A 23817-nucleotide genomic window follows, 5' to 3' on the forward strand; every position below is an offset into this window, starting at 1 on the left:
GGCCAAACAGCTGGCCATAGCTCAGGCAGGGGTGATGCTGGCGCCAGCAGAGCCTCTCTGCCCGTGGCTCCTCAGGGAGATGATCCCTGTCCAGGGCCACACTGGGCAGGAAGTGGCTCTTCTCTTTGTGATAGTGCCCCGTGTCCTGTTACAGCACTGCAGCCTGGCTTGGGTTTCAGCTGCACAGTGTCAAGTGATCGGCCTCAGCAACGCGCTTCTCCAGCCTAACTCATTGCTCCAAAATCCCTTTTCCAACCCTGTGCCCTGACAAGTTCAGTTCTCTCCCAGAAATGAGTGCACTGAGGATGGGTGGGCAGGTTGGAACCAGCTGGTCTCACAGGTTGGCCCGGGGGGCTGGAAGGAGGCTGAGCACCACAGGGACAGACAGCAGCCAAACAGAAATGAGCTGCTCCTCCCCACAGCCCTACGAGAAATCACTGCAATCACCAAACTGCCCTCAGCTTCTCCTGGCTACACACCTAATCCATCAGGAGAGCCAGCCAGCACTGCCTGACAGCCATGGGAGCAGCTGAGGGGAACACCTGCAGAAGCCCACCTGGAACCACCTCAGAAAGGGGTGGCAGCAGCTTTCCTGCTGCGGGAAGTGCTGTGCAGAAATGCTTCCTGCCAGCCCTTCCCGTGGTTTCAGCTGGAGCCACCCTGGTTTCCCCCCCACAGGCTTTCATCTGGGCTTGGAACAGATGCCCGTAAGCGGAGAAGCAGCCTAATTTATTTATGTTGTGCATTAACATTTATTCAGCTGGTGGCTGTGTGAGGAGGAAGGTGGCAACTTGAGAAGAGCCAGCCACTCCCTGCTGCCAGCTGAGGTGGGACTGTTGCCTGCAGCCACAGACCATTCCAGAACGTGGAGCTGAACTAACGTGGTGCTGTTTCACTGAGGGCAGAGGGAAGGATGAGTGTCCTCCTCCCATGAGGGCCAGGAAACTCCACTGAGGATGGCAGAGCAGCTAGAAAGCATATCCAGCTCTGGTAGGGGTAGAGCCAGTGAAGGGTATATTGGGGCTTTAAGCCAAGTCCGTTGTAGAATTTCCTTTGGTCATCTCTCCACATGCCTCTGTGCTCACCACAGTAAAGAAGACATGGTAGTGGGCAACATATTTGGTGATCAAAGCAATTTCAGCAGGCCAGGTGTGACACCAGAGCCTTTCCCACCCATCAATAGCCGTGTGATGAGGCCATGTCCCATGAGGACCTTCACACTGTGTGCTGGAGCCCCCACAGAGTGATTCCCCACCTTCATCATCCAGTCACCTTCCCGTGCACAGCCTGAAGCTGCTGCTCTGTTCCAGCCTTACCATCACAATTTTAAACATCCCTCTTCAGGGTCTCCCCTGAGGTGGGTTTAATATTCCTAGTAAGTCCCTGTTGATACCTTGGCCCTCAGGTAGCACTTGTGTACATGCATCTGGCACCCCTGTCATGTTAGGCCAGTATTATTATAGAAAAAGTATCTTTGGAAAGCTAAACCCAAGGCCTTGTGCACCAGGGAATAATATTTAGACGTCTGTGTGCATTGGAGTATCTGTGATCATTACCCAGCAAGATTTAAATGCAGAGCATGCCTGTGTGCTGGGAATTTGGGAGTCACTGCACTCACTTCTTGGGGATCTGGCAGTGTACACAGGCTGAGGGTCCAGCCTGATTGCACTGGAAGAAAATGGAAATATGAAAATCTTGTCAGCTCCAAATGCCCCTCAGCAGTGTTGTAATCACATAAGGCCAGCTCAGCTTGGTGTGATTTGTTTCATTATGAAACGTAATTCTCCCTGGAATTTTAGTTCTTGCCTGCTCTCTACCCCCACATGGGCCAGCTCACAGCAGAAATTAATGCTGGGGGAGGGAGGATCCGAGTGGGAAGGGGACCAAGGCATTTAAATACTGGTTTACACGTGCTGACTGTCCTTTGCTGAATTAGTGGGTGGGTTTCCAGTGCTGCCAAGCAAAATCCCTCTGGATGTGTTCATGCCAGGGGCTGGGCTGGCCGAGAGCCACTGATTTGTGCAGGGAATGCCTGCAGAGCTCATTCTGCGCTTTAGCAGTGGCAGGGGAATAACAGGCAGCTGCCTTACCCCTCCTGAGGATTTGGCCCAGGGACGTACAGTCCTCATTTCAGGTTTGCTGGAATTTGGTCAGAGAGGGACCAGCCCTGGTGAATTTGCTTTTGAGGTGTGTTCATGCAAAAAAATGTAGAAGATGAAATTCTGTGTTGAAAGGTGCTTTTTTGAGAGCTGTTTTTGTTTCCAAGGCAATCTGTCAGCCTTTCCCAGCAGTAGCTTCCACGGCACAGGATTGAGGGGTGCTCCCTGTGCCATGGCACCATTAGATCCCACCCTGGACCCCTGACGGCTCAGAGCCCTGGGCTGCCTGCACCCAAGGGTGCCAGCCTGCAAATCTGCTCGGCTGTAACACCGTTGTTACAGGTTCATTTTCACACATCTCTGTAGGGCTGTTACCTGGCAACTACAGCCCTCCTGCCCCCGATGGGATGTGCCACAGTTTCAGTGCACAGCCGAAGGAATGCGCACTGCCTTGCAGGCAGGAGGAGTTTGTCTGCACTAGCAGCCCTGTGTGCACCCAAAATTTCCACACCTTATCCTCTTCCCTCCATATCATGTGTCCTTCCATTTCCAGAAGTGACAGACACAGTTCAAACCCCTGCTTGGCACCTGCTCATCCTGCAGCATCCAGGCCACAAACAGCCTAAATTTCTGCTCTGCCATTATCCTCATGTTGCATTTCTTGGCAGCTAATTGAAGTTACCAATGGCTTTGTTTAACAACAAGTACAGACCCTGCCATCCCACTTCTCCCCAGGTGAGATTAGCCCCTCATGGACACTGCTCCAGGCCACTCCACATGGATAAACCTGCAGCCAAAACCCTTGGGCAGAGTCACTTCCCAGGGACAGATAAACCACCTTGGCAGTTCATAGCTACCGAAGGCAATCTCTGATCAAATAGAAGATCTCTAAGGAGAAGCACATGCAGCCTGTTCCTTCCCAATTAAACATCAACCAGGTAAATCCACAGCTCTCAGGTGGGAGAGTTTGCAGGCTCAGACTCCCCAAAAGCTTCTTGTGTTCTCCCAGACAACCCCCAACTTCTTGTCCAGGAATTAACTGAGGGAGGTCATTTCTCACGTGATTTGTGCTTGCTCTGCCCACTCCAGAAGCCACATTTTCACCTGGGCTACTTGGATCTGGTGAGATCAGGAATAACACTTATTGATAGCTAAATGTGCTCCTTGGTGGTTTGTAAACAAGCTGCCTCTCAGACTGTGCACAAACACCCATCCTGCCCATTCCCTGCACTTCCAAAGAGCCAAAGGGCATGGAATTTTCATGGTTCACTGAGTAGTTAGAAGAGGATAATCATTAACCTGCTGAGGACAGTCTTTCTTTTGTGAGGTCCTTTATCAGGTGATCTTGCTAACAGATCTGGGGAGGATCTGGGTAGGGGAAGTTCTGTTCCCACAAAATCCCAACTGTCCCCAGTGTGGGAGGTGTCAGCACAGATGTAAGGTGTGTTTTTGCTGCCAGGTCAGGCCAGCCTGTTGCGTATGGAACTCTGGATTCATGCGGTTTTGGTTGAGTTCCAGCCTAAAGCTCCCCAGCATCCACATCCAGCTCTCCAGAGGTGCCTTTGCTGTGGCAAACTTTGGGTATGTTTGCAGACACAACTCACCGTACAGGTCCTTTGCGCTCAGCTTGGAGGCTCCGTCAGCTTTGCCCATGCTGCCACTGGAAAACAAAGTACAAATCAACCATCAGCTCCCAAATATTTTATCATCAGTTTTCCCACAGCAGCTCTGCAGCAGTTCCAGAGGGAGCAGCCCTTCCCTTCCATGCAAAGCATTTCCTTGTGGGCCGTGCCGGCAGCTCCCTGTGCAACCCTACCTGTTATCCACACCGCAGGCACATGTCACTGAACCCCGCAGTGGAAACAGGACACGGAGCAGCCCAGCCAGGCCTGTCCCCACTAGAGTTACCTTCACAGTGTCCCCTGGAAGGACAATGCTCTGGAGGGGCTGGTTTAAGGACAGTGGCTCCCAGTGTGCCAAAAGCAGGGCTCTTACAGGGAGCAGCCCAGCTAAATGGAGACCCATCCGTGTTATACCTGAGTCCACCTGCACCTCAGGCAGTGTCAGAGCCAAGGTGATGATCCCTTCTGAATGCACACATTGGAGATGTACCCCTTGAAGGCAGGTGCTTGGATATGGAACATATCCCATGTAAGAATGTGGGAGGATGGAATTGTGTGTAAACAGTTGAGTTTTGGGGCGTCAGGTCTCTACACACCACACATAGGACCACCTCCCATTCCTGGGCTGTGGGTAGGAAAGAGCAGCCAGGAGATCACAGTGTTTTCTCTGGCAGGATCTGAGGCACTGTGTTGGGCTGTCCTGCACGGAGCAGTGAGCCTGTGGGTGCCCAGGGGCTGCTTCGTGCTGTCACCATGCCCCCCTGAGGGCAGGCAGTGGTCCAGGTGCTCAGACCCAGTGCAGAGAGGAGGGACACAGCTGATGGCTCTGGCTCTGTTGGGAAGTTGCCATGGGCTGCCTGAGGCTGCAGGTGGAGAGGCTCCTGGTGTCCCTCTGCTCTCTCTGCCTAATGTGGCATTACCAAACCCCAGCACACAGAGCAGGTGGCATGTGAGGCAGTGCCAGCTTGTGAGGTGCCCAGGAATGGTGAAACAAACACCAGGAACTTTGGGGATGAGCAGGACTGCTTGGAGTATCCCCTGGGCAGTAGGAAGGAGTGGTGCAGAAATATCCTTACTTTGATGAGCCGGGGTTGCTGCTGAGGGATCCCTTGTGACTCATGTTGCTTCACAGGCCAGGCAACTGCAGCAAAAGCACAAGAGACAAGGTCAGTGGTTACAGAATAGGCTCTCAGGTGATTTATCTGAGCACATCCTGCCCTCCCTGCCTCCAAGCTGGGGTCTCCAAGCAGATGGAGCAGTCAGGTGAGCACGAGGGTGTTTCCTTGCTGCTCTCAGACACCTCTCACTGCTCTGACCTGGACTGAAGGTGACACATCCCAAGATGCTTTTTCAAAACCTACTTCCACCACTCCCTCTTACCCTTCCATTCCAGGCACACCCTGACTTTGTGGCATTCCAGCACATCTATTTCCAGCAGCCTAGGGTTTAACAGGGACAGAGGTGGCCTTTGCTTTCATGGTCTGTCCCAGTCCCTGTGCCTGTGTGCTCATGGCTGTGTGTCCCAAGCCACTTTTCATGCATAGAGTGCCGTTAGCTTTTGTTGCATGGTAATTTTAAGCTCTACACCAGTTGTTAAAATATCTTTACGAGGGGATTGCCCACATAAATAAAAGTGGGATAACTGAATGCTGCTCCACTGGCAGCACAAGGATGGAGGAAAATGTACTGTGGTGACTAAGTGGTTGGTGAAAGGCAGACAGGCTCAGCACATTTTTTTTTCTCCTCTTTCAGGTGAGAATTAGAATGTGGGAGAAGATGTGAGAGATCCAGGCACTGCTCTGACAGCAGAACTGCAAGGGGAAAAAAGAAAGGAAAAAAAGGTATAACAAGATCTCAGGGGATTATTTGTTTTGATATCCAAGTTTTTCACCTCTGCTCCATGCGTGGGCTGAAGGGAAGCCAAGGCAAAGTCTTTAAGGTTTTTTCAATCTCTTGGAAAGTTCAGGGGCACATTTGTGCCTGGGTACGGCCCTGCTCACCTCATGATAAGGTTGTCAGGATTCAAAGGTTTGGCTTTGAAATACTCATTGCTGGCTTAAAGGAAGAAATTCCTCAGTATCTTCAGTGGGATTTCCTGCGAGGGGACCTCTGAGTGTGCCTGGCATGTGCCAGGGGCTGCTGTGACAGCCACGGGCAGGCAGTGGAGCTTCCTCCCAGGGTTTGTCTTTGCTAAATCTAGGCTAAAGTGTGTGTAATCCCCAGGGAATACTTTGGAGTCATCCCTGACACCTGGGATTTCCCCTCTGGAGGCTCACTATCTGCTGCAGGGCTTGTTGTATCATCAGCAGAGCTGCCCTAGATTCCTTACGTATCCGTTTTTATTCCTCATGTTGAAACAGTTGTGGTATTTTGCTCCGTGTGTTTCACCCTGAGGTGAGGGCAGAGACAGTTTTCTCACTGATCTTATCAGGACTGTCAGTGGGATGTCAGAGGGATGTATTTATGGGGATGCAGATGAAGCACTTGGCTATACACAGACTGTGTGGGGAACCCCAGCACATTTTGGGCTCAGCCTTACAATTCAGCCTGTTTTCTGTCACAGTAACACACTCAGCACAGAGACACTGTTAGGAAGGACTCTCAAGTGCATTTTAGTAGCCAGTATGTTAAATTCCCTCTTTTTTGTCTCTCTTGAGGTTGATACTGAAATCCCTATGCACACCTACAAGAGGTATAAATTCATATCCACATTAGAATAGAAACTTGGTGGTCTGCCAACCCCTCCGAGTGTAATAAAACCCACCCCTGTGCCCAAGCTTGTGTACCTGTGAATTTTTCCTCTGTTAATAGCTGGCTGCTGGTTTCCTTTTACAGTCCCTCAAACTGTTCCTATCTCCCAGATCTCTTTGTGCATTACCATAAGATACCTGGAAAAGAGAACTTGGGCTCTTAAAAACCCCGCTCTGCTCTGTTTACTCTGCACCACCCAATCACTTGAGTTCCACAGATGATGATAGCTGGGAGGGTTTCTGCATATTAGTGTCATATTTCTGGCTCCCTTTCACTTACTGCCCCAGGGCCATGTCCTAATGCACTGAAATCCAGGTTATTCCAGCAGGAATCTGTCACCAAGTTTGGCCCGTGGGGCTCAGACCTGGTCCCAGCCCCAGCTGTGAAGCACCAGGAGGAACCAGGGATCCAGCCAAGGTCACCCTGGTTTTTGTTTCTCCTTCTCAAGCTGTGTCCAAAAAACCAAAAAACACCTCTGGATCTGCTCTATGAGGAACCCATCTGATGCAAGCCAGAGCAGCAGACTCCAGGATGGTGGCACCCACCTTTGTGGGTGAAGCAGGACCAGCCTTGAATTCTTCATCTCATGGTGGTTAATAAAGTACTGATGGGATCAGCTGGGCTCCCCAGAGGATAAGCTAACCTGGAAGGCTGTCCTCCCTTGCAGGGTGCCCATGTCCCACCGAGGCCATGAAACTGGAAGCAGTGCATACACCTGCCAAGTCAGCAGGTCCTTATCAGGCTGGGTTCCTTTTTCTTTGTTTATTCCTGCTATTTTCCTATTTGCCCTTTGCTCAGCTTTCCTCACTGTGTTCAGGCTGTGGCTGTGCTTGGCCTTGTGTTGGTCACAGTGAGGGTGTGGTGCTGGCCAAGTGAAACCAGGATGGAGCTTTGTGCCAAAGCTCTTAATTCAGCATTAATTGCCTGAAATTAATTGAATCCGAGCTGGAAGACTGCGAGGGGGAAGGGCACATTTCTGAGGGGTTGGAGACTTTCTAATGAGTTTGCTAAATCAAGAGACAACTGGGCTTGTGAAAGGTGAAGGAAGGCAGAGAGCACGTCACCTGAAATGTGGACAGAGCCAAAGACGTGAGGGATGAAGCTGTGGGCTGGCCTTCCCCAGGTTCCCTCTCCCCATGGGAGCATCCCTAAGAGTTCCCACAGTCTGCAGCCTCAGCCAGATGTTGTCTTCTCCTTGCCCTGATTACAGGGCTCTGATCTCCCTCTTATCTCCCAGCAGGTGTGGCTGCTGCCTCCTCCTTCCCCAGCGGGATGAGTGCAGGGAGGGAGGCGAGAGGCAAATGTCACCATGCGATGTGTGGCTGTGCAGTTGCCACCTTTAACTCAGCCTAACCAAAGCTAATTTCAGGACTATCACCGGCCCTTTTGCTGGTGCAGGGTAGTGTCTCTGCATGGGTCACCAAGCAAGGCAGCTGAGCCTTGCATATGAGCGTGGTGTGGAATGGGATGGGAACTCCAGGAGCTAAGCCAGGCTCAAATTCTGTCCGCTGCTACTGGAGCAACTACAGGGAAGCTAAACTGCATGCCTAAAGGCTGGCACCTTGATCTGTCCCAGGCCAGGAGGTCCCAGAGGGACTTAGGGAGGCCAGCACAAATCAGTGCTAAAGGCCATCAAGGTGGGTGAAGTCATGTTGTACTTTAAAGCACAGGAAATCCCTCTCCCTGACTTTCCGGACAGTCTTATCCTTGGAGGTCAAATATCCTCCTGAAGACACACGGAGCCATGACAGGAGCCTTGCATTGTCTGCGCCACATTTCTGTACTTTTATAGCAAATGGAAGCTGGCCATGCATTGTTTTGGCTTTTTCTGAGTCTCTTTGAAGAGGAAGCTGGGACATTGATCCCTCTTCTCCAAGGGTGGAGAAGCACTTTGTGAAGGGAAAGAGTAATATCTCTTTCTCCTCTCTGGGCTGATCTCTGCTATTGTTCAACTTTATTTTTATTAGGTATAGTTCTCCCTTATCTGCTGTGGTCAGACTTCTTATAGGGCATGGAAAGGACATGAAAAATTCTGGATTTGGGTGAAGACTGGACAACTTGAAAATGTGCAATACTAGTGGTAGGTCTGTTGTTATTAACATCACCATTAATAACAGCAGCATCTGGTGTTTGTGAATATTTTTCTTCATGGGTCTAAGGCCTTTAAGACTGAGATTGGGGTTTTTGGTATCAGAGGATATTAGGATGTGATTGTAGCAGCAGGCAAGTGCTGATCAAAACAACAGTTTTTACTGGAACAGTAGGAAAATATGGCAAAACCCCCAAAACCCTTAAGCTAAGTGACCAGGAGTAATAGCAAGTTGTTCCAAGCATGTTCTATCCCAGTTCTAACAGACCTGTGTTTCCATCAGTCATCCCACCAAAATCTGCCTGGGGTGGCAGGACTTCTGAATTCCCCATCAGCCACGGTGAAGGGAGTCTCTGCACCAAGAGGTGGTGGGGCTTGGGCTCTGGTGAGCTCTCTAGGATGGAAATGCTCCCTGGGGTCCTGCCTGGGCTGAGGGGTCCAGTGCAACCCTGCTGTCTGTGTGTGTATCCTGTGCCAGGGGGATGGGCCAGGCAGAAAGGCTGGACTGGCAGCAGCCTTGGGGAGTAACATAAGGCGTCAGGGAGAAACATGAGCAGCCACCACACGATGTTATCTCTGAGACTTCCCAGGCCCACAAAGCACTGTCTGTTAGGGCTGCTGGGTGTTTTCCTACGGGAATGTCATGCTGGAGAAAGCTGTCTGATGGGCTGTGGTGCAAAGCTTGGGCTGCTTGGTCTCACAGGAGAGCAGAGGGAGCACAGGCATCGTGCTGTATGTGTCCTGCACTGTCCCTGCTCCAGACAGATCCCCCAGTCCCTGAGAGTATCCCACCAGCTCCCACAATCCATCCTACCTGCTCCGATGGTATGGAAGGAGCTGGCAGGTAGGAAAGGCCACAATCCCACATCAAGCCACTAACAAAACAGCTTTTGGGAATCAGTGAGGCACTGGGATGTGTGTGCTCAGGGCTCCCCATGAGACACCAAGAGTCCTAAATTCTGAGTCCCAATACACAAACTGGTTTAGATCTCAGAAAGTGCTTGTGAGATGGACCCTGGGAGCCTGTGGTTGACTTGAGAACTTCACATGGATCTTTGGTCTCCTAGTCCAGCCTCCTAACCACCCTTCTCCTGCTTTTAGTTGCTTTTCTGAATCTGCCTGTAAGGATGGATTCAGGGCTCACCAGGAGAAACTCAGGGTCCCTGCCAGGAACATGCACTCATAAAAAAATAATCTTTGGCTTAGTCAGAAAGCATCAGGAAATGCAAATCCAAAGCAGAGAGGCTGACAGCCAAACAGAGGAACAGGTTGTTGTTTCTCCTTGGAAAAGCAAGCCAGGATCTTGCCCTGTCCAAAATTTCCAAACCCTGTTTTTGCAAAATCAGGCCTTGGTTGTTCAGCAGGACCAAGTCAGAACTTCACCACTCTGTTTTAATGTTTAAAAGTTTAAATACCACTCTGTTTAAAGGTCTTCCCCTTTTCAGCTTTGGAAAGGGGAACACCTCCAGATGACACTGCCTGGAGAGCCTGGTGGCCCTAGGAGTCCCCATTGTTACCTGTGTTGCTTGAGATGCATTTACAGCACCCCGAGTTTGGGAAAGTGTCAAGTCGTCTGTTTTTTTCTTCTTCCACCCTTTCAAGTTATCTTTAGAGTGACAGAGCCACTTGGGATCAGGAATCCCTTTGGAAAAACACAGGCTGATGGAAGAGGGGAGTCTGAGTCTGTGTGGAGCTCCAGGCTTTGTGTGGCACATGCCCTGTTACAGCAGAGACTGTCCTTGGGTACAACCTGCCCGATGCCTGCAGGAAATGCTCCCTGCTCTGCTCATCAGATTGTTCACATTGTGGAGATTCTCCAGAAGACAAGCACCTGAATAAATATAACCCAGCCCAACAGGTCTGGGCAGAGAGGAACCAAGTTTTCTTCAGCCCCTGTGGCAGAAGTGGGGGAAGCAGCTTTTTTGGACTGAGGCATCTCAGACCTACAGCCACCCCTGTACCAGCACTGGTGAACCCTGGCCACCATTTGAATTCCATCTGGATTTACTGCTGGTCTCCAAGTGGCTGAAATGGAGCCTTGGGAACTCAGAAACACAAACTGGCACTACAGAGCCAAAGTGCCAGTATTTACAGATTCCTGATGGGAGATTCAAGAACTACCTAGAGAGAGAATGTGTACATGATCCACAAACAGACCTTAATTTAGGTCCCAGTCTGGAGTCCAGCAGCACTGGAGGTCCTTGGTGCCCTCAGGTTGGAGTGGGAAAGGAAAGCTCTGAACCAAAAATGAGAAGCTTTTATATTCCTGCCAGAAAGTAAAACCTCCCTCCCAGAACTACAACCAAAAACAAGTCTAGACAGCACCCTGCTCTATAAATACCCAGGGAAAATGTACAAACAGCCACAGTCTCCAAGACCTTGGGAAAAAACTGGAAGCTGACTCCACTACCCCTCGGAAAGACTTGTTTGCAGAGTCCCCATCCCGAGTCACAGCTCCTGGATTTACACTTTTCCTCTCTGTTGGAGGAATTCTGCAGAAGCTGGATGGAAAGAAAACAGGGAACAGGTTTGGGCTTGCTATGTGTCTTGCCAGGGATTCCAAGGTGAGCATTAGCCATGCTTGGGCTGCAGTTTAGAGAGCTGGAGAGCCAGGCCCAGAAACAGCATGTTAAATATTAATGGATGCTTTTGGAAAGATGCAGGGAGACAGATGAGCATTCCTTACATAAAAGCTCATTAAATGGTTTTAATTAAAAGACCCCAGTTCAAAAAAGCCCAACTGGGAGAAACTGTCATGTGAGTCACTTGTACTCCCCAGGAAGAGAAACCAGCATGACATGTTCCCTCAGCTTCCTGGGAAGAGAGGGGTGTTGTGAGGAATTTTGTAGCTTTTTTCCTCTGTCCTGTTTTTGTTTTGTGCCCACACCTTCTGTGAGCTAATCCTGTCCCTAGCACCACCCAGCTCCTGGGAGGTGGGAGCCAAGGAGCTGTGGGAGGCTGGAGCTGGCCGTGGGACTGTCTGGGCAGGATGCAAGAGAAAGGCTGGATGGCTCTGGTGCTGCCAGGACCTGTGGGTGTAGCATGCCTGGTATTCCAGAAGTTTGCTGAAGACGGCACTGGTGGTTGTCATGCTGAAGGCTTCTCTGTTCTGCGTCCTCATTCACCCCACAACCCCCAAAAATGATCCCCTTTTCCCAGCCTGGTGCTGTACTCAGGGCTCTGGATCACCAGCAGCAAGGGGGTTAAAGCTGTGATTTCTAGACCACGGGAAGGATTTCACACTGTTGATGAAAGAGAACCTTTTTTCTTTGCTCGGTGTAGAAATCAGGACTCAGAGATCAGGCCAGTAGAAATAGGGAGTGACTGTGCCTGTGTGTATCATATTCCAGAGCAGGATGGATAACAGCTCAGCCCAGCCTGGAGGAGGGCGTTGAATCGCCTCTGTGTTCAGACAAAACACCAAAATCCTGAAACCAGCTGTGTGCTCATGTCGTTGGCTGCAGGCACCAGCTCCCAGAGCTGTTCCTACTGTGCACCTCTTGCAGAGCTGGAATATTGCTCTGATGGCTTTTCCAACCTCGAAGGCATTTGTGGAACAGCTGGGATGCTGGCACTGGTGGGGGTTGTGGACTGCCCATCCCTAGAAGTGTTCAAGGCTGGGTTGGACAAGGGCTTGGAGCAACCTGGTTTAAGGGAAGGTGTCCCTGCCCATGTCAGGAGAAAGAGCTGGATGGTGTTTAAGGTCCATTCCAACCCAAACCATCCCAGATTCTGTGAGGATGGGCTAGAGCTGGGATGGAGCTGTGAGGGTTCCTCTCGTGTCCCTGCTGCTTCCCACAGAAATGCTCTGATGGAGAGATGCACAGCAAGTGGTGTTTGTCATGGTGGGATTTCAAGGAACAAAGCTCAGGGCTGTCACAGCCATGCTGGAAGGTGGCACTGTGTTTATGCAAAGCAGCTGCAGCAAAATGGCTTCTTCCAGAAGCTCCAAAGCTGCCTGGTCCAACAGGGACCACACTGATATCCCCTGGGTGGTCCTGGTTTGTCTGGTAGGGATTAGTCATTTCTCACCAGGTCTGGGTGTACAGCTAGGTGAGAGGTTTGCTCTGCTTTTTGAGCTGATCACTTAAGTGCCTTAATTGTCCATTAAATGGCTGTTATAATGTCTAAGTACACAGTGGCCTCCTCACATCAACCCTGTGCAATCTCTATGAGCCAGCCTCAACATTCCTGCTTCCTTACCTCTAACAGGACACCTGCAAAGCCTAACATGCATTTGGCAGGCAGATTCATTTTCCACAGTAATTCCCAGCCTTGAGCCCCAGCCTTTACCCCTGACCATCCTTGCCTGGCTGCTGGCAGCCCAAATTGGGCTGAAATGCACCGAGGACAGCTGGGGGCTCTGGCTGATCCCTCAGCCTCTCGGGAGGGGCAGAGGGAGTCTCATTTGTCAGTGCACTCCCCCATAATGACTGGTTCATGAGCAAGACAAAGCTGCTGAGATCCAAGGGACCTTTCCACCACCTCCTCCTAAAGGAAGGGCATTTTTGGTCACTCCCTGAAATGCTGATTCACTTCCCTGGCAGAAAGTCAGGCATGTAACAGGGCAGTTGGTCTGCCAAGAGCTTTTTCTCCATCAGAGAAAAGCTGTTATTAGGCTGAGAGCCACTCTGGGGCCACGTTTAGCTTCAGTTCATCTCCAGCAATGTCAGCTCAAAGTCTCTGGGGTTAGATGAGGGTTGGTATATCTGCACCAAGAAACTGGTAAATCTGAACTAAAAATCCTTCTCTCCCTGTGTAGGAAGGTCACAGCATCCTATCTTTCCCCAGTGAAAGGGAGAGGGCTGCAGCCCATCTCCCTCTGCTCATACCAGTGAGGAGTTATTCCACTCTGCTCCTGTCCCAAATCTCTGCCCACAGCAGTAGGGGCTTGGGAAGCATCAGTTGATTTTCATTTCCTGCTGTACAATGCACCCTGGGCTTTTTGCTGGGAGGGTGGGGCAGAAGATTTAAGGGAGGAGATTCATGTCTTAAAAATCCCATTTGATATTTAAGGCTTTTCCAGCCTTTTTAAGCTAATAATGACAACATTCATTGCCATCTCTTCCCATCCTATTTTGTGCTTCCTACTCATATCCGGTCCAGGTATTTTTGGCCATTTGTAACAGTTCATTTGAGCTAAAACTTGGCACATGGAAGCTTGTCTCTGGGTGTCCCTGCATGAAAACAGCCTGACAGCAGTTTAACCAGCTCAGTGGTGGCTCCCAGAGAGGTGGTGGTGCTCAGGCCAGCTTTTGGTCTGACAACAGCACTTGAGCTGTAGTAGTCTAAAGTAGCTTTTGCCTTCTGTGGTTGGTATTTTCATAAATATATATATCATGGTAGATAAAATTTTAAATGGAAAAATGGAGATTTATCCCTTCCCAGTCACCTCTGAAAGGCAGAAGTGGGAGTTCATCCAAAGGGACTTTTGCTGTCCATCGTTGATTTGTTTTACGTGCAAAATGCTGAGATTTTTGGATTATCAGAGAGTCCCTATAGGAACCATAACATTCATTGCTGGTACAAAACATGTTCTGCTTCAAAATACTCAACCCAACTGCCACACCCTGCTGAAAGATGCCCTGCTCTGTTTCTAGGGTCAGAAGACAAGATGTACAGTCACAGGAAATCATTGATTTCCAATGTTTGGGCTTTCAGGGAAGCTGTGGATGAGACCATAGGAGGATTTTGCCTGAACATCCAGTTACCCAGTAACCAGAACAATCCCAGGAGAGATCATTCCAAAACCAAAATAAACCCCATTCCCTTTGCCCTTTGTTTTGTATAGAATAGAAGGATGTGTGAGGCTGGGTTAATCAAAATAATTCAAATGGCAGTTTCTAATCTTGCGGTGCAGAAATGTTTTAACAATCTTGCCACAAAAAAATTACTCTCCTGCGAGGGCAAGGAGGAAAAAGCACAATTGGTCCCTGCAGAGACTGGCATGGGAGTCTGAGCTGGGCTAGGAGGAACCAGACTGATTCCAGGGCTGGGAAAGGGAAAGAGTTTCCTGCACTGCCTTGAAGAGGAAAGGTTTCCCTGGCCACTCCTGTGTGCTGCAGGGGCTTTGGTGTCGAGATTTCCAGTCGCCAAAAGCTAAAGCTGTGCAGGGCACACAAAGGAGTCGTTTCTGCTGTGGGAACCATGGCACTGGGGAGCAGGTTTGCCCAGGGAGGTTGTGCCATCTCATTCTTGGAGATTTTCAAGAACGGCAGAAGTGAACCGTGCAGCCTGTTCTGATTTCAGAGCTGACCCTGTTTGGGGTTGGCCTGAAGACTTCTTGAGGTACCTTCTAGCCTGGATAACCCCGTGATCCTCAGAGGAGAGGGAGAAAGGAGCAGGAAAACCCTTTTATGCCAGGTGGACAAGGTGTGTTTGGAAGGATCAGGGCTGTTGGCATGCAGTGAGGCCAACACAGGCTACGTGGATGCTCCTTCAGCCAAAGGGGAGCTGGAGTGGTGCTTACCACATCCTGGGGTTTAAAACCACTGAGCTCCCCTTGCTGTCCTTAGGTCTGATCCTTGAATGAGCCACACGTTTATGAATCCCTCTGACACAGAGAAAGTTGGCAAAAGCAGAGTTGTGCCTAAACATGCACATTGGAGAACCTGGCATATTCTTTAAAGGTCGTTCTGAAGAAAGGGGCAGGCAGCCCTGAGAGCACAGGAATACCTGGGGTTTGGGAAAGACAAAGGGCTGTTCCTGGTGCTCCCCAGCCAGATGTTCCCGAATCCTGCCCCAGGGGCCTACTGCTGAGCTCATGGATGCTCAGGGATGCCATGAGCTACCCAAGTGTTTCTTTAGCTTGGGTTGTGGGGACAGGATTCTGAGAGGAGGACCTGCATGCCTGTCACCCACGCAGTGCTGGAGTGGAGCACAGCCTCTGTGAGCAGCATCCTGGCAGCCACAGGCACCTGGCAAGGGTGGAGTGTGTCGGAGACAGCTCTGGCAAAATACCAGGGACTGTCAAGGATGGTGGCAGCCTGGATCTCCCCTGCAACCTTCTCCTGCCTTACATCGTCCTTCTCACCTCTGACTGTCTGCTCACCAGGTCTTGGCAGGCAGGGAGCAGGGAGCAAGGGAGCAGGAGTGTCTCCAGGCTCGTGCCAGGTGTGGAGCAGATGTTCTGGGGCCTGTCTGGTCTAGTCTGCAAATTTTCCCAGCCTCCAGCAGTGGGAGTGAAGAGCTCCTGGTGCCCTTTTCCATCCCTGAATCTTTCCAACTGTGTTTGGCCAAGCTGTGTAAACTTTGGACACCCTGAATGGCCTGTGGCAGGATGCTCCATGCTCATCTTTGCACAGTGTTCTCAACCACCTCGTTTTGTTCCTGCTGCACTTGCCAGCTGCTGGTTTCATGAGATGCCCCCCAGCTCTGTCAGCAGGAAGCAGCTGTTCCCTCATTCCCTGTGCCATGGGCTGTATCACAAGGAGAGCAGCACCTCAGTGTCCCTCTCCCAAGCTGAAGAGCATTGGAAGTTTCATGGCTGAAGTCACAGATACAAGTGCTGTTCCTGGTTTGTTTTGAAGCTCGGGGCAGACGCAGCAGTGGGAAGTGCTTCCATGTCAAGAGATTGCTCAGGCAGCTGATAGCCCAACCACACCTTGGGTGTTACCTGCTCGTTCTGGCAGAGACCAGCAAGGAGCCCAGCTCTGGTACATTTGCTCTCCATTTATCCTGTTGAACCTGCTCCAGCCTCGCTCCATGCAGCAGCTCCTTGGACAGAGGCACAGCTTTTCTGGCTTATTTTTAGCTGCCGAAATTTTATCAACTTATTTTCCAAGCAGCAGCAACTCCTGACAGTCCTGGAGTCATCCCTGAGACCCTTTCATGCCACTTATACACTTCTACCCTGCACCTTCTATTGTTAAAAAAAAGGGAGCAAAACCCAACCCAATATTTTCCTTGTGTTTTGACTCTGGCTTGAATGCCAGTTTGGAGTGAACATGTACCTGGATGCTGGACTGCAGCCTCCCTTCACCAGCTGGGTTCCCTGCTATGGAAACTCTGCAGGGACAGCTGGAGATTCCTAACTTACTTTATTTGGGAATCATGGAAACACAGAATAAATATATAGAACATAGAATCAGCCCTTTGACTTTAGTGGGTCGAATTGTCATTTCCATAGCTCAGTACTGCTCCCCTCCTGCAGTTTGGCAGGGTTTCTGTTCTCCCATGTTGGAGAAAGAGCTGAACCAGGAATGCACCTGCCTACATGGCCAGGTCCCAAACCCATCAGGAGATCAGGTAGAGATGCTGTTCTGCAGGTGCCTGGTGGTACAAGACTCCTTCTGCCACCAGCCTGAGGAACTGGACTCTTTTCTCATGGAGAACTGGATCAAGCCTGCTAAAGTCCACATAAATCCAGTCAGAGGATTTGTTGGGGTGCATTCTGGGATACCCTCTCCATGACAGAAATCCTGCCTGTGTCATATATCAAGGGACAGTGTGCAAAACCCTTTTGTGGTCAGTGTACCTGGACTGAGGAGCCACCCCTACTACCTAACCTTACCTCCACACCTGCACAAGCTGCCTGGGTACACGTTATTCCTCTTCCTTTTTCAAGGACTTTTCTCAGTCCATATCTCAGCCCAGAAGCAATGCTGGGAACACCAGCTACCGAAAACAGGATGAACTGCCTGGCTGTGTGAAAGTCAGAGTTACAGGTTAACCCACAGGAATGGCCACAGACAAGGCCATTCACTTCTGCCCCAGAGGAAGACATTAATATCTGCCCAGGGAAAAGAGGTTTTAATTAGTGCTCCCTTCTGCATAGAGCCTGGCTCTCCTCCTCTGTCTCCTCAGCTGAACACAGCTATAATTAAGAGGCAGTAGTGTCAGGAATGAGAGTAGGCTCCAGCCTATGATTTATTAAGGGATATCGTGGGTGCAATTACCTTTCTGTCTTCTCCCCTCCCAGGTGTTTTTATGAAGTGAATTTACTGATGAAAGGATTATTTCAGGCTCAGGCAAATGGACACCTCTGTGTTTATCTCAGTACCGACAGCAAAGTCACTGCTTTGCCTCCATACAGTCACCACTGAAAGCCTTAAACCTGACTTAGGATAGATCCTGGAATGGTTTGTGTTGGAAGAGACCTTAAAGCTCATCCAGTTCCATTCCCCTGTCATGGACAAGGACCATGTCCTGTCCCTGCCTTCCACTATCCCAGGTTGCTCCAAACCCTGTCCAACCTGGCCATGAACACTTCCAGGGATGGGGCAGCCACAGCTCCTCAGGGCACTCTGTGCCAGGGCCTCCCCACCCTCACAGGGAACAATTTCTTCCCTAATGTAAAGCCACTCTCCTTCATTTTAAGGCCATTCCTCCTTGTCCTGTCACTCCATGCCCTTGTGAAAAAGAGGTGTTTGGAGGACTTGGAGGAGTTTGCATCCACAAGTCACACTCCTGGCTGGCAGCAGCGATGGGACAAGGAATGACCCAGAGGAGTCCTGAGGGTGGCAATGAGGAGTGAGTGACAGACTAGGACAAGCCACTGGCGTGTCCACAGCAGGGAGGTGGATCAGGTTTGGGGTTCACTTTGTATTTGCTGGTGAGGGAATCTGGGGCCACCCATGATTTTAGGTGTCAGCTCCAGTTCCAGCAGCCAACACCTGTAAGGTATTGAAGAGATTCTGAGCTCCCAGATGGTTCCCACTTTTGCCCATCTTGAGAGAGAGGGAAGTTAGGTATAAACAGTCTGGGGGAGGGTGGTGTTGACTCAGCGTGATCATAATCACCATCCCACCAGCAGCCCTATTTCACTTTCTGAATCAGCTGTGGTGCCTGAACTTTGGTTTATTGCCATTCAGATGGGCTGCACTTTACCTTTGTAGGGTATAAATCTGGACCGGTTGAGACTGATAAGACAAAGGGGGGAAAAAGAAAAAGGAAGCAGGAAGGAGTGAACTTAAATTCAAATTATGAAAAACTTGTGGGACTCAGTGCCCCAGCCAGAAACCAAAAATAGGAAAGAATTTGCTGTCCCATTCCAAGGCAGTGCTGAAAGACTCCAGCCCACAAATGTGAGTGTTCCTGCTCCACCAGCCATGGAAAGAGCTTACTTCACCTGGGGCAAGGCTGGGTTGGAGGCCTGTGAGCCATGAGGGTTCATTTGTGCCATACCTGCCCATCACGACAGCCAAGGCTGTTGCAAAATCCAGTCCCATCACCCTGAAGGTGCTCAGCTCCTCCATTCCAGCTGAAATGGCTGCTAGAAGCTGTGGCAGTGTCCAGGGAGCAGGAAAGGAGAGGTGAATAGGTGGGCTAATGCCTCAGCTGGTGAAGACCCAAGTGTGGACTGGATGTGGGAATGTGCCCCTGGCCCTGGAGGTGAGGATTTCTCACACGTGAGATGTGTTTACTTGTCTCAGCAGGGTAAGGAGACCCTTTGTGGGAGATGCTGGTCAGCAGGGTTGATTTGGATCCTCCTCTGAAGGCAGGGATGGATGCAAGGGCACAGAGCACCCTGAGCAAGATCTAGCTCTGTGCCAGATGGGCTGGAGCAGCCCAGCCTTTGCCATCAGCCTCTTGCCTAGCGAGGGTCCCCTGATCCCACTGTGCCTGAAGGAACAGGTAGCTCCCGGCCCCACTTGGTGCTTCCAACCAAATCAGGGCCCCAGCAGCTTGTCTGGGCACTTCAGTCCTTGTCCCAGGGCAGCTGAGCAGGCAGAGCCTGTGACTCCTCACTTCTTCCTGGGGGTGGGAAGCTTTTGTTCTGTTCCTCAGCAGATCCTCAGTGGCAGCGAGCACATTACAGTAATGCCCTTGGGAGCACTTGGGGAATGGGAACAAGGGCTGGGCTCTCCTGGGGAATTGCAGTTCAGGTGAATGGCAAATATCTTCAAACCGGTCCAGCTCAGATACACACCCGTCCCTCCCTTCTTAATTGCAATTCTTCCTAATTTATCTGGATTACCAGGAAGGAAAATGCCAGGACTTTTTTGGTTACCCCCCTGGCATTGTGCATTTCAATTTTAGAGGCGGCACTGCTGCCAGCCCAGGAGAAAGGAAAACTCTCACTACCTTGGGAAAGGACAAACCCTCACCTATGTGCAGAGGCAGCCATATCCAAGTGGGAGCAGATCTCCCTGGATCCCCTTCCTTTCCCTCTTGACACCCATTTGATGCAGGGGTATTAAATATTTTAGGGATGCATGACAGCATATTTTTCCCTGAGTTTGACATTTCAAACCCAATGCAAGTGGACAGAGATGCTGTTCACAGCCTCCCCACTCCATGAAAATCCTTCCACTCTGTTGTGTTCCTGACTGTGGTCTTGCGAGCAGGTGGAGATCTGGAGCTAAACTGTGATCTCACACCTCCTGAGCCTCCTTGCATCTCATCTCCTGCATCACCCAGGCATTGTGCAGTGCCTGGCACCATTTCTGATGGTGAAAGGACTCTCCTGCCCTGTGGCTGGATGAGCAGGGAGGGTTTCTGGAGGTACCATCCTTCCCCTCCCCTGGAGTGGGAAACATGAATACCTCCTGGGCAGGCAGGTAGGTATTTTTCTGGGCACCTGCTGAGCCTTGGCCAAACAGGTGGTTCAGGAGGCCGTGCTGGCAGAGCCAAGTGCTGCTGGATCTGCCAGTGCTCCAGGGAGCTGCCATGCCAGGCAGACACTGTGCTGCTGGCAAAGCTCTAGTGGAGTGCAGGAGGTCATCCCTGTCACTCCAGGAAGTCTGTGGACTTTGCCTGGCACTTCTGCTTGGGGGACACTACAGTAGGCTTAAGTATTTTCCGAGGGTGATTGTTTTATTGCCAGTGACACCAAACTGGCAGGCTAAAGGCCGTGCATTCCTGTCCGTCCTGGAGGGAAGGGCAGCACTGCTGACTGCACTTGTAAAAAGTAGTCATGAGCCCTGACCAGCCTGTGCAAGGACAAAAACATTGTGTCTTCTTCAAAACCACCAACATGTCCTGACCCAGCATTTTGGGGAGACCATGGCATGGAAGGGAGAAAGCAGAGAGTGTGACAGAGAGTGCTCCAAAGCAGATTCCCCAGATCCAGTCCTCTGGGAGTAAGACTCCAGGAGTCCCCCACGCACTCAGGACTTATTTCATATGGATGTTTCTCAAGCCCACACAAGCCGACACATTTGCTCTCCCTGTTTCACTCCTTTCTTTTTTACCACAAGGACTGAAACTTCCCGAGTCCTACGGTGCATTAGTGTCTCTTCTGAATCTTTCTTTTCCAGAAAGATCCCATGACCCTATGAAAAGCATTTTGTTTTCCAGCACATTCCAAGCCATGTCATCCAGGTGCAGAGATGCCAACAAACCTCTGGCAGGTTTGGCTCTCCAGTCATGCCCCAGCAGGGCCTCCTATCAGGACCTACAGCCCAGCTGAGTGACCAGAGCAGAGCAAGCAGGCCAGGGTTCCTCCTGTGCAACCCTTCCTTGACTCCTCTTGCCCTTGGATGAATCCAGGCAGGCAGCCATGACAATTTGTCACAGCCTGACAAAATGGTGGCTGCATTGATATCACCACAGACAGCATCTGCTCCACAATTTCCCTCACAGAATCATCATGGTTGGAAGAGACCTTTGAGATCATCTAGTCCAACCCTCAACCCATCACACCATCCATGGGAGTTGGGCAGATGGAGCCCAAGGAGCAATGATCTGCAAGGCCATTTCAGGCTCAGGGCTGGGCTTTGTCACTCCGGCTGATGGCGAGTGGTTTGTATTCAGCAAGGACAGGATGAAGGCACATTCTGTCTGCCCCTGCAATACCTATCCCATGGCTCAGAAGACATTTCCTCTTGGTGCTGAGCAGCATCTGGGCTACCCATCACTGGGGTGGAGTCTGTGCCCACCCTGACATGGGGAGTGAGGCAGAGGGGCAGAAAGCCATGGACTCAGAGCTTGTCTTGGCAAGCTGCTCCATGACCCCACACGAGCAGTGTGCGCATGTCACAGCCATTCTCCGGCGTCACTCCCAGCTGTTCCCTTCCCGGGACTTCACCAACACCCAGTGCAACAATGCCAGCACTCAACTTTTCCTTGGGTGCCCAAAGCCACCCCCACTCCCTCTAAGCGCTGTGATTATATCACAAACCCACCCTGCCCTGCTGAGTACAGTGGCGCAGATCCTGCTCTAGACCACCTGGAGGGCTGGGATGCAGCTGGAAGAGCACCAGTTCCTTGGCCAGCCTTCCCAAGGCTTCAGGTGCAGGAGCAAGCAGCAGGAACAACATAGGCCTGACCACAGTGGAACTGAGCTGTACTGCTGCCCCAAACACCAGTTCAAGCCTTGATTTTAAACAGGGCCAAGCAACGACCTTTGCCTCTCACAGCTTCCCAGAGTGGATCCCAAGTCCCTCTTTCCCAGTCCTGTTTTAAAGAGCTCCTTGATTCAGGACTGCTGCCTGCTCTTTCTGTCTGTGAAGGACTAATTTACCTTCTTAATCAACTGAAAACTCAATCACAGAGCAAAACAGAGCCAGGAATGTGCTGCTGCCTGCAGCATCTGCGGGCAAAACCCTGCGTGGGTCCCTGCTGTGTCAGCTGGGGGCTGAGCCTCTGGCTGTCACTTTTCCTCAGAAAACGTCCTTTTTAGGGGCACATCCCAGCCCAGCTTCAGCACTCCTGGATGAGCAACTGCTGATGGATCTGATCCCTGCTGCAGCGTTTTGGAGCAGCCCAGCAACACAGGTGTTAACTCCCTGTTGCCCTAATTACAGCAGGGCAATCACCGGATTTTACTACTGTGCTGTGCCACAGTTATTTCCAGTATTTGAAAATAATGTCGGTCACATCATTTGTCCCTGAGCCTTGTCCTCAGTGAAGTTTGCACCAACATTTTCCAGGCAAATAAGAGAAAGCGGAGAGCAATGTTGTGACTCGTTAACGTGGATGAAAGCTCATCAGGAGGCAGAGCTGTCACGCCAGGGAACAGGGCAGCTCCGAGCTTCCCTTCCTGCTGAAATCGGGTGGTGAAAACTGCCAGGATCAGCGGTAGGAAGAGCTCGCCCACCAAGAGCAGCAGCTCCTTGAGGGGCCCAGCAGGGAACAGCCAAAAATTCTACACATGTCCCCAAAAGAGGAAATCCCGAGGTTTGCAAACAAACAGCTGCTCAAAACTACGTCTCCAGACTTCATTAGGAACAGAAAAAATGCCTCGTTCTGTGCCAAATGGACATTTTGCTGCCAAGAAAGTGCCACCTACTGGATCTCACCCGGTGCGGAATCACCAGGAAAGGAAACAAACTCAGAAAACACAATGCTGGGAAAAATACATTTTTTCACCTTTTTTTACTAAAACAAAAGAAAATTACACCAATGGTTCTCCCAACCACAGCCCGTCTCCAGCCACGCTCCCTCCACAGCAGAACCAGACAGACTTTTGAAGTGGATAAAAGTTGGGGAAGGGGATGTGAAGTTTTAGGGTTCGCCAAGACAGACTCACCGGTGCTGAGAAGCCGCTCTTGTCTCTCGCAGTTCGCTCAGCTCCCGCGAGTTCTCTCCCACTTTTCCGTGCCCTCCTAGTTAAATCCTGCTGCCATTCTCCAGCAGCCAAGCTCCCTGTCCTCCCTGCACAGGCTGTAAGCCCGGTGCAGCGAACGCTGAAGGAAGGTGGGAGGCAGAGCCCACCCGGCACCCCGGCCTGAGGGTTCCCGTGCCGTGGCTCCGCGCTGCCCTCTCCTCCCGGTGCCGCTCGCCCCGGGTGTCTGAGAGCAGGTGACAGAGGTTTCTTGGCAGAGAGAGGAGGGGAGGGATGTGGCGGCAGCGAGAGGTGGAGCTGGGACCCGGAGCAACAGGTTACTGTATAACCAGGAGCCGGTGGCCGCGGGAGCGCCGGGGGCTGCTGCAGCCTTCGCCCACTCCCCGGGCAAGGCGACCGAGAGCCCAGCGGGGACGTGTTAAATTTCGGGTTTCTTGCTCTCGAGAACATTTTGTACCCAATGGGAAGGTTGAAGGTGGCGAGGGGAGGTGAAGAAGTGCTTGGAGCTCGATTTTCCATCGCCGGTGAGGGAGGGGACGTGCTGCCCGACCGCCTCACGGGGGGGAACAAGGCACCTTTTGTGCAGCCCAGGGCTCTGCTCAGCGCTGGCTCGTGGGTTGTTTTCCTCCAGCATCACTCCTGCCTGCTCTCCGTCCCGACGTCTGAAGGGAGAAGGGAGAAGGCAAAGCGTCCTTTCTCTCTTGCTTCCCAAAGCAATCGGGAGTGTGGAGCAGAGTCCCCTTTGGGGTGCTCCCTCTGTGGCACTGTGCACCATGGGGTTACATGGCCGTAAAGCCCCTCGTTTTA

General features: G+C 51.2%; 1 protein-coding gene across 1 annotated transcript in view; it reads right to left on the minus strand.

The window, feature by feature from the left end:
- EPS8L2 (EPS8 signaling adaptor L2) overlaps positions 1–23262 on the minus strand; it is a 48231-nt gene extending 24969 nt beyond the window's left edge. Inside the window, exons 1-3 of the mRNA XM_085063502.1 lie at positions 22975–23262; positions 4798–4862; positions 3704–3759 (exon numbers count right to left, since the gene is read on the minus strand). Coding sequence (XP_084919628.1) covers positions 3704–3759; positions 4798–4841 — 100 coding nt within the window. The 5' untranslated portion in view covers positions 4842–4862; positions 22975–23262. The remainder of the gene's footprint in view (positions 1–3703; positions 3760–4797; positions 4863–22974) is intronic.
- Between the last annotated feature and the right edge of the window lie 555 nt (positions 23263–23817).

Source organism: Lichenostomus cassidix, chromosome 5 (assembly GCF_008360975.1).
Source record: "Lichenostomus cassidix isolate B80296 chromosome 5, HeHo_3.0, whole genome shotgun sequence".
In the NCBI taxonomy this organism is placed as follows: Eukaryota; Metazoa; Chordata; class Aves; order Passeriformes; family Meliphagidae; genus Lichenostomus; species Lichenostomus cassidix.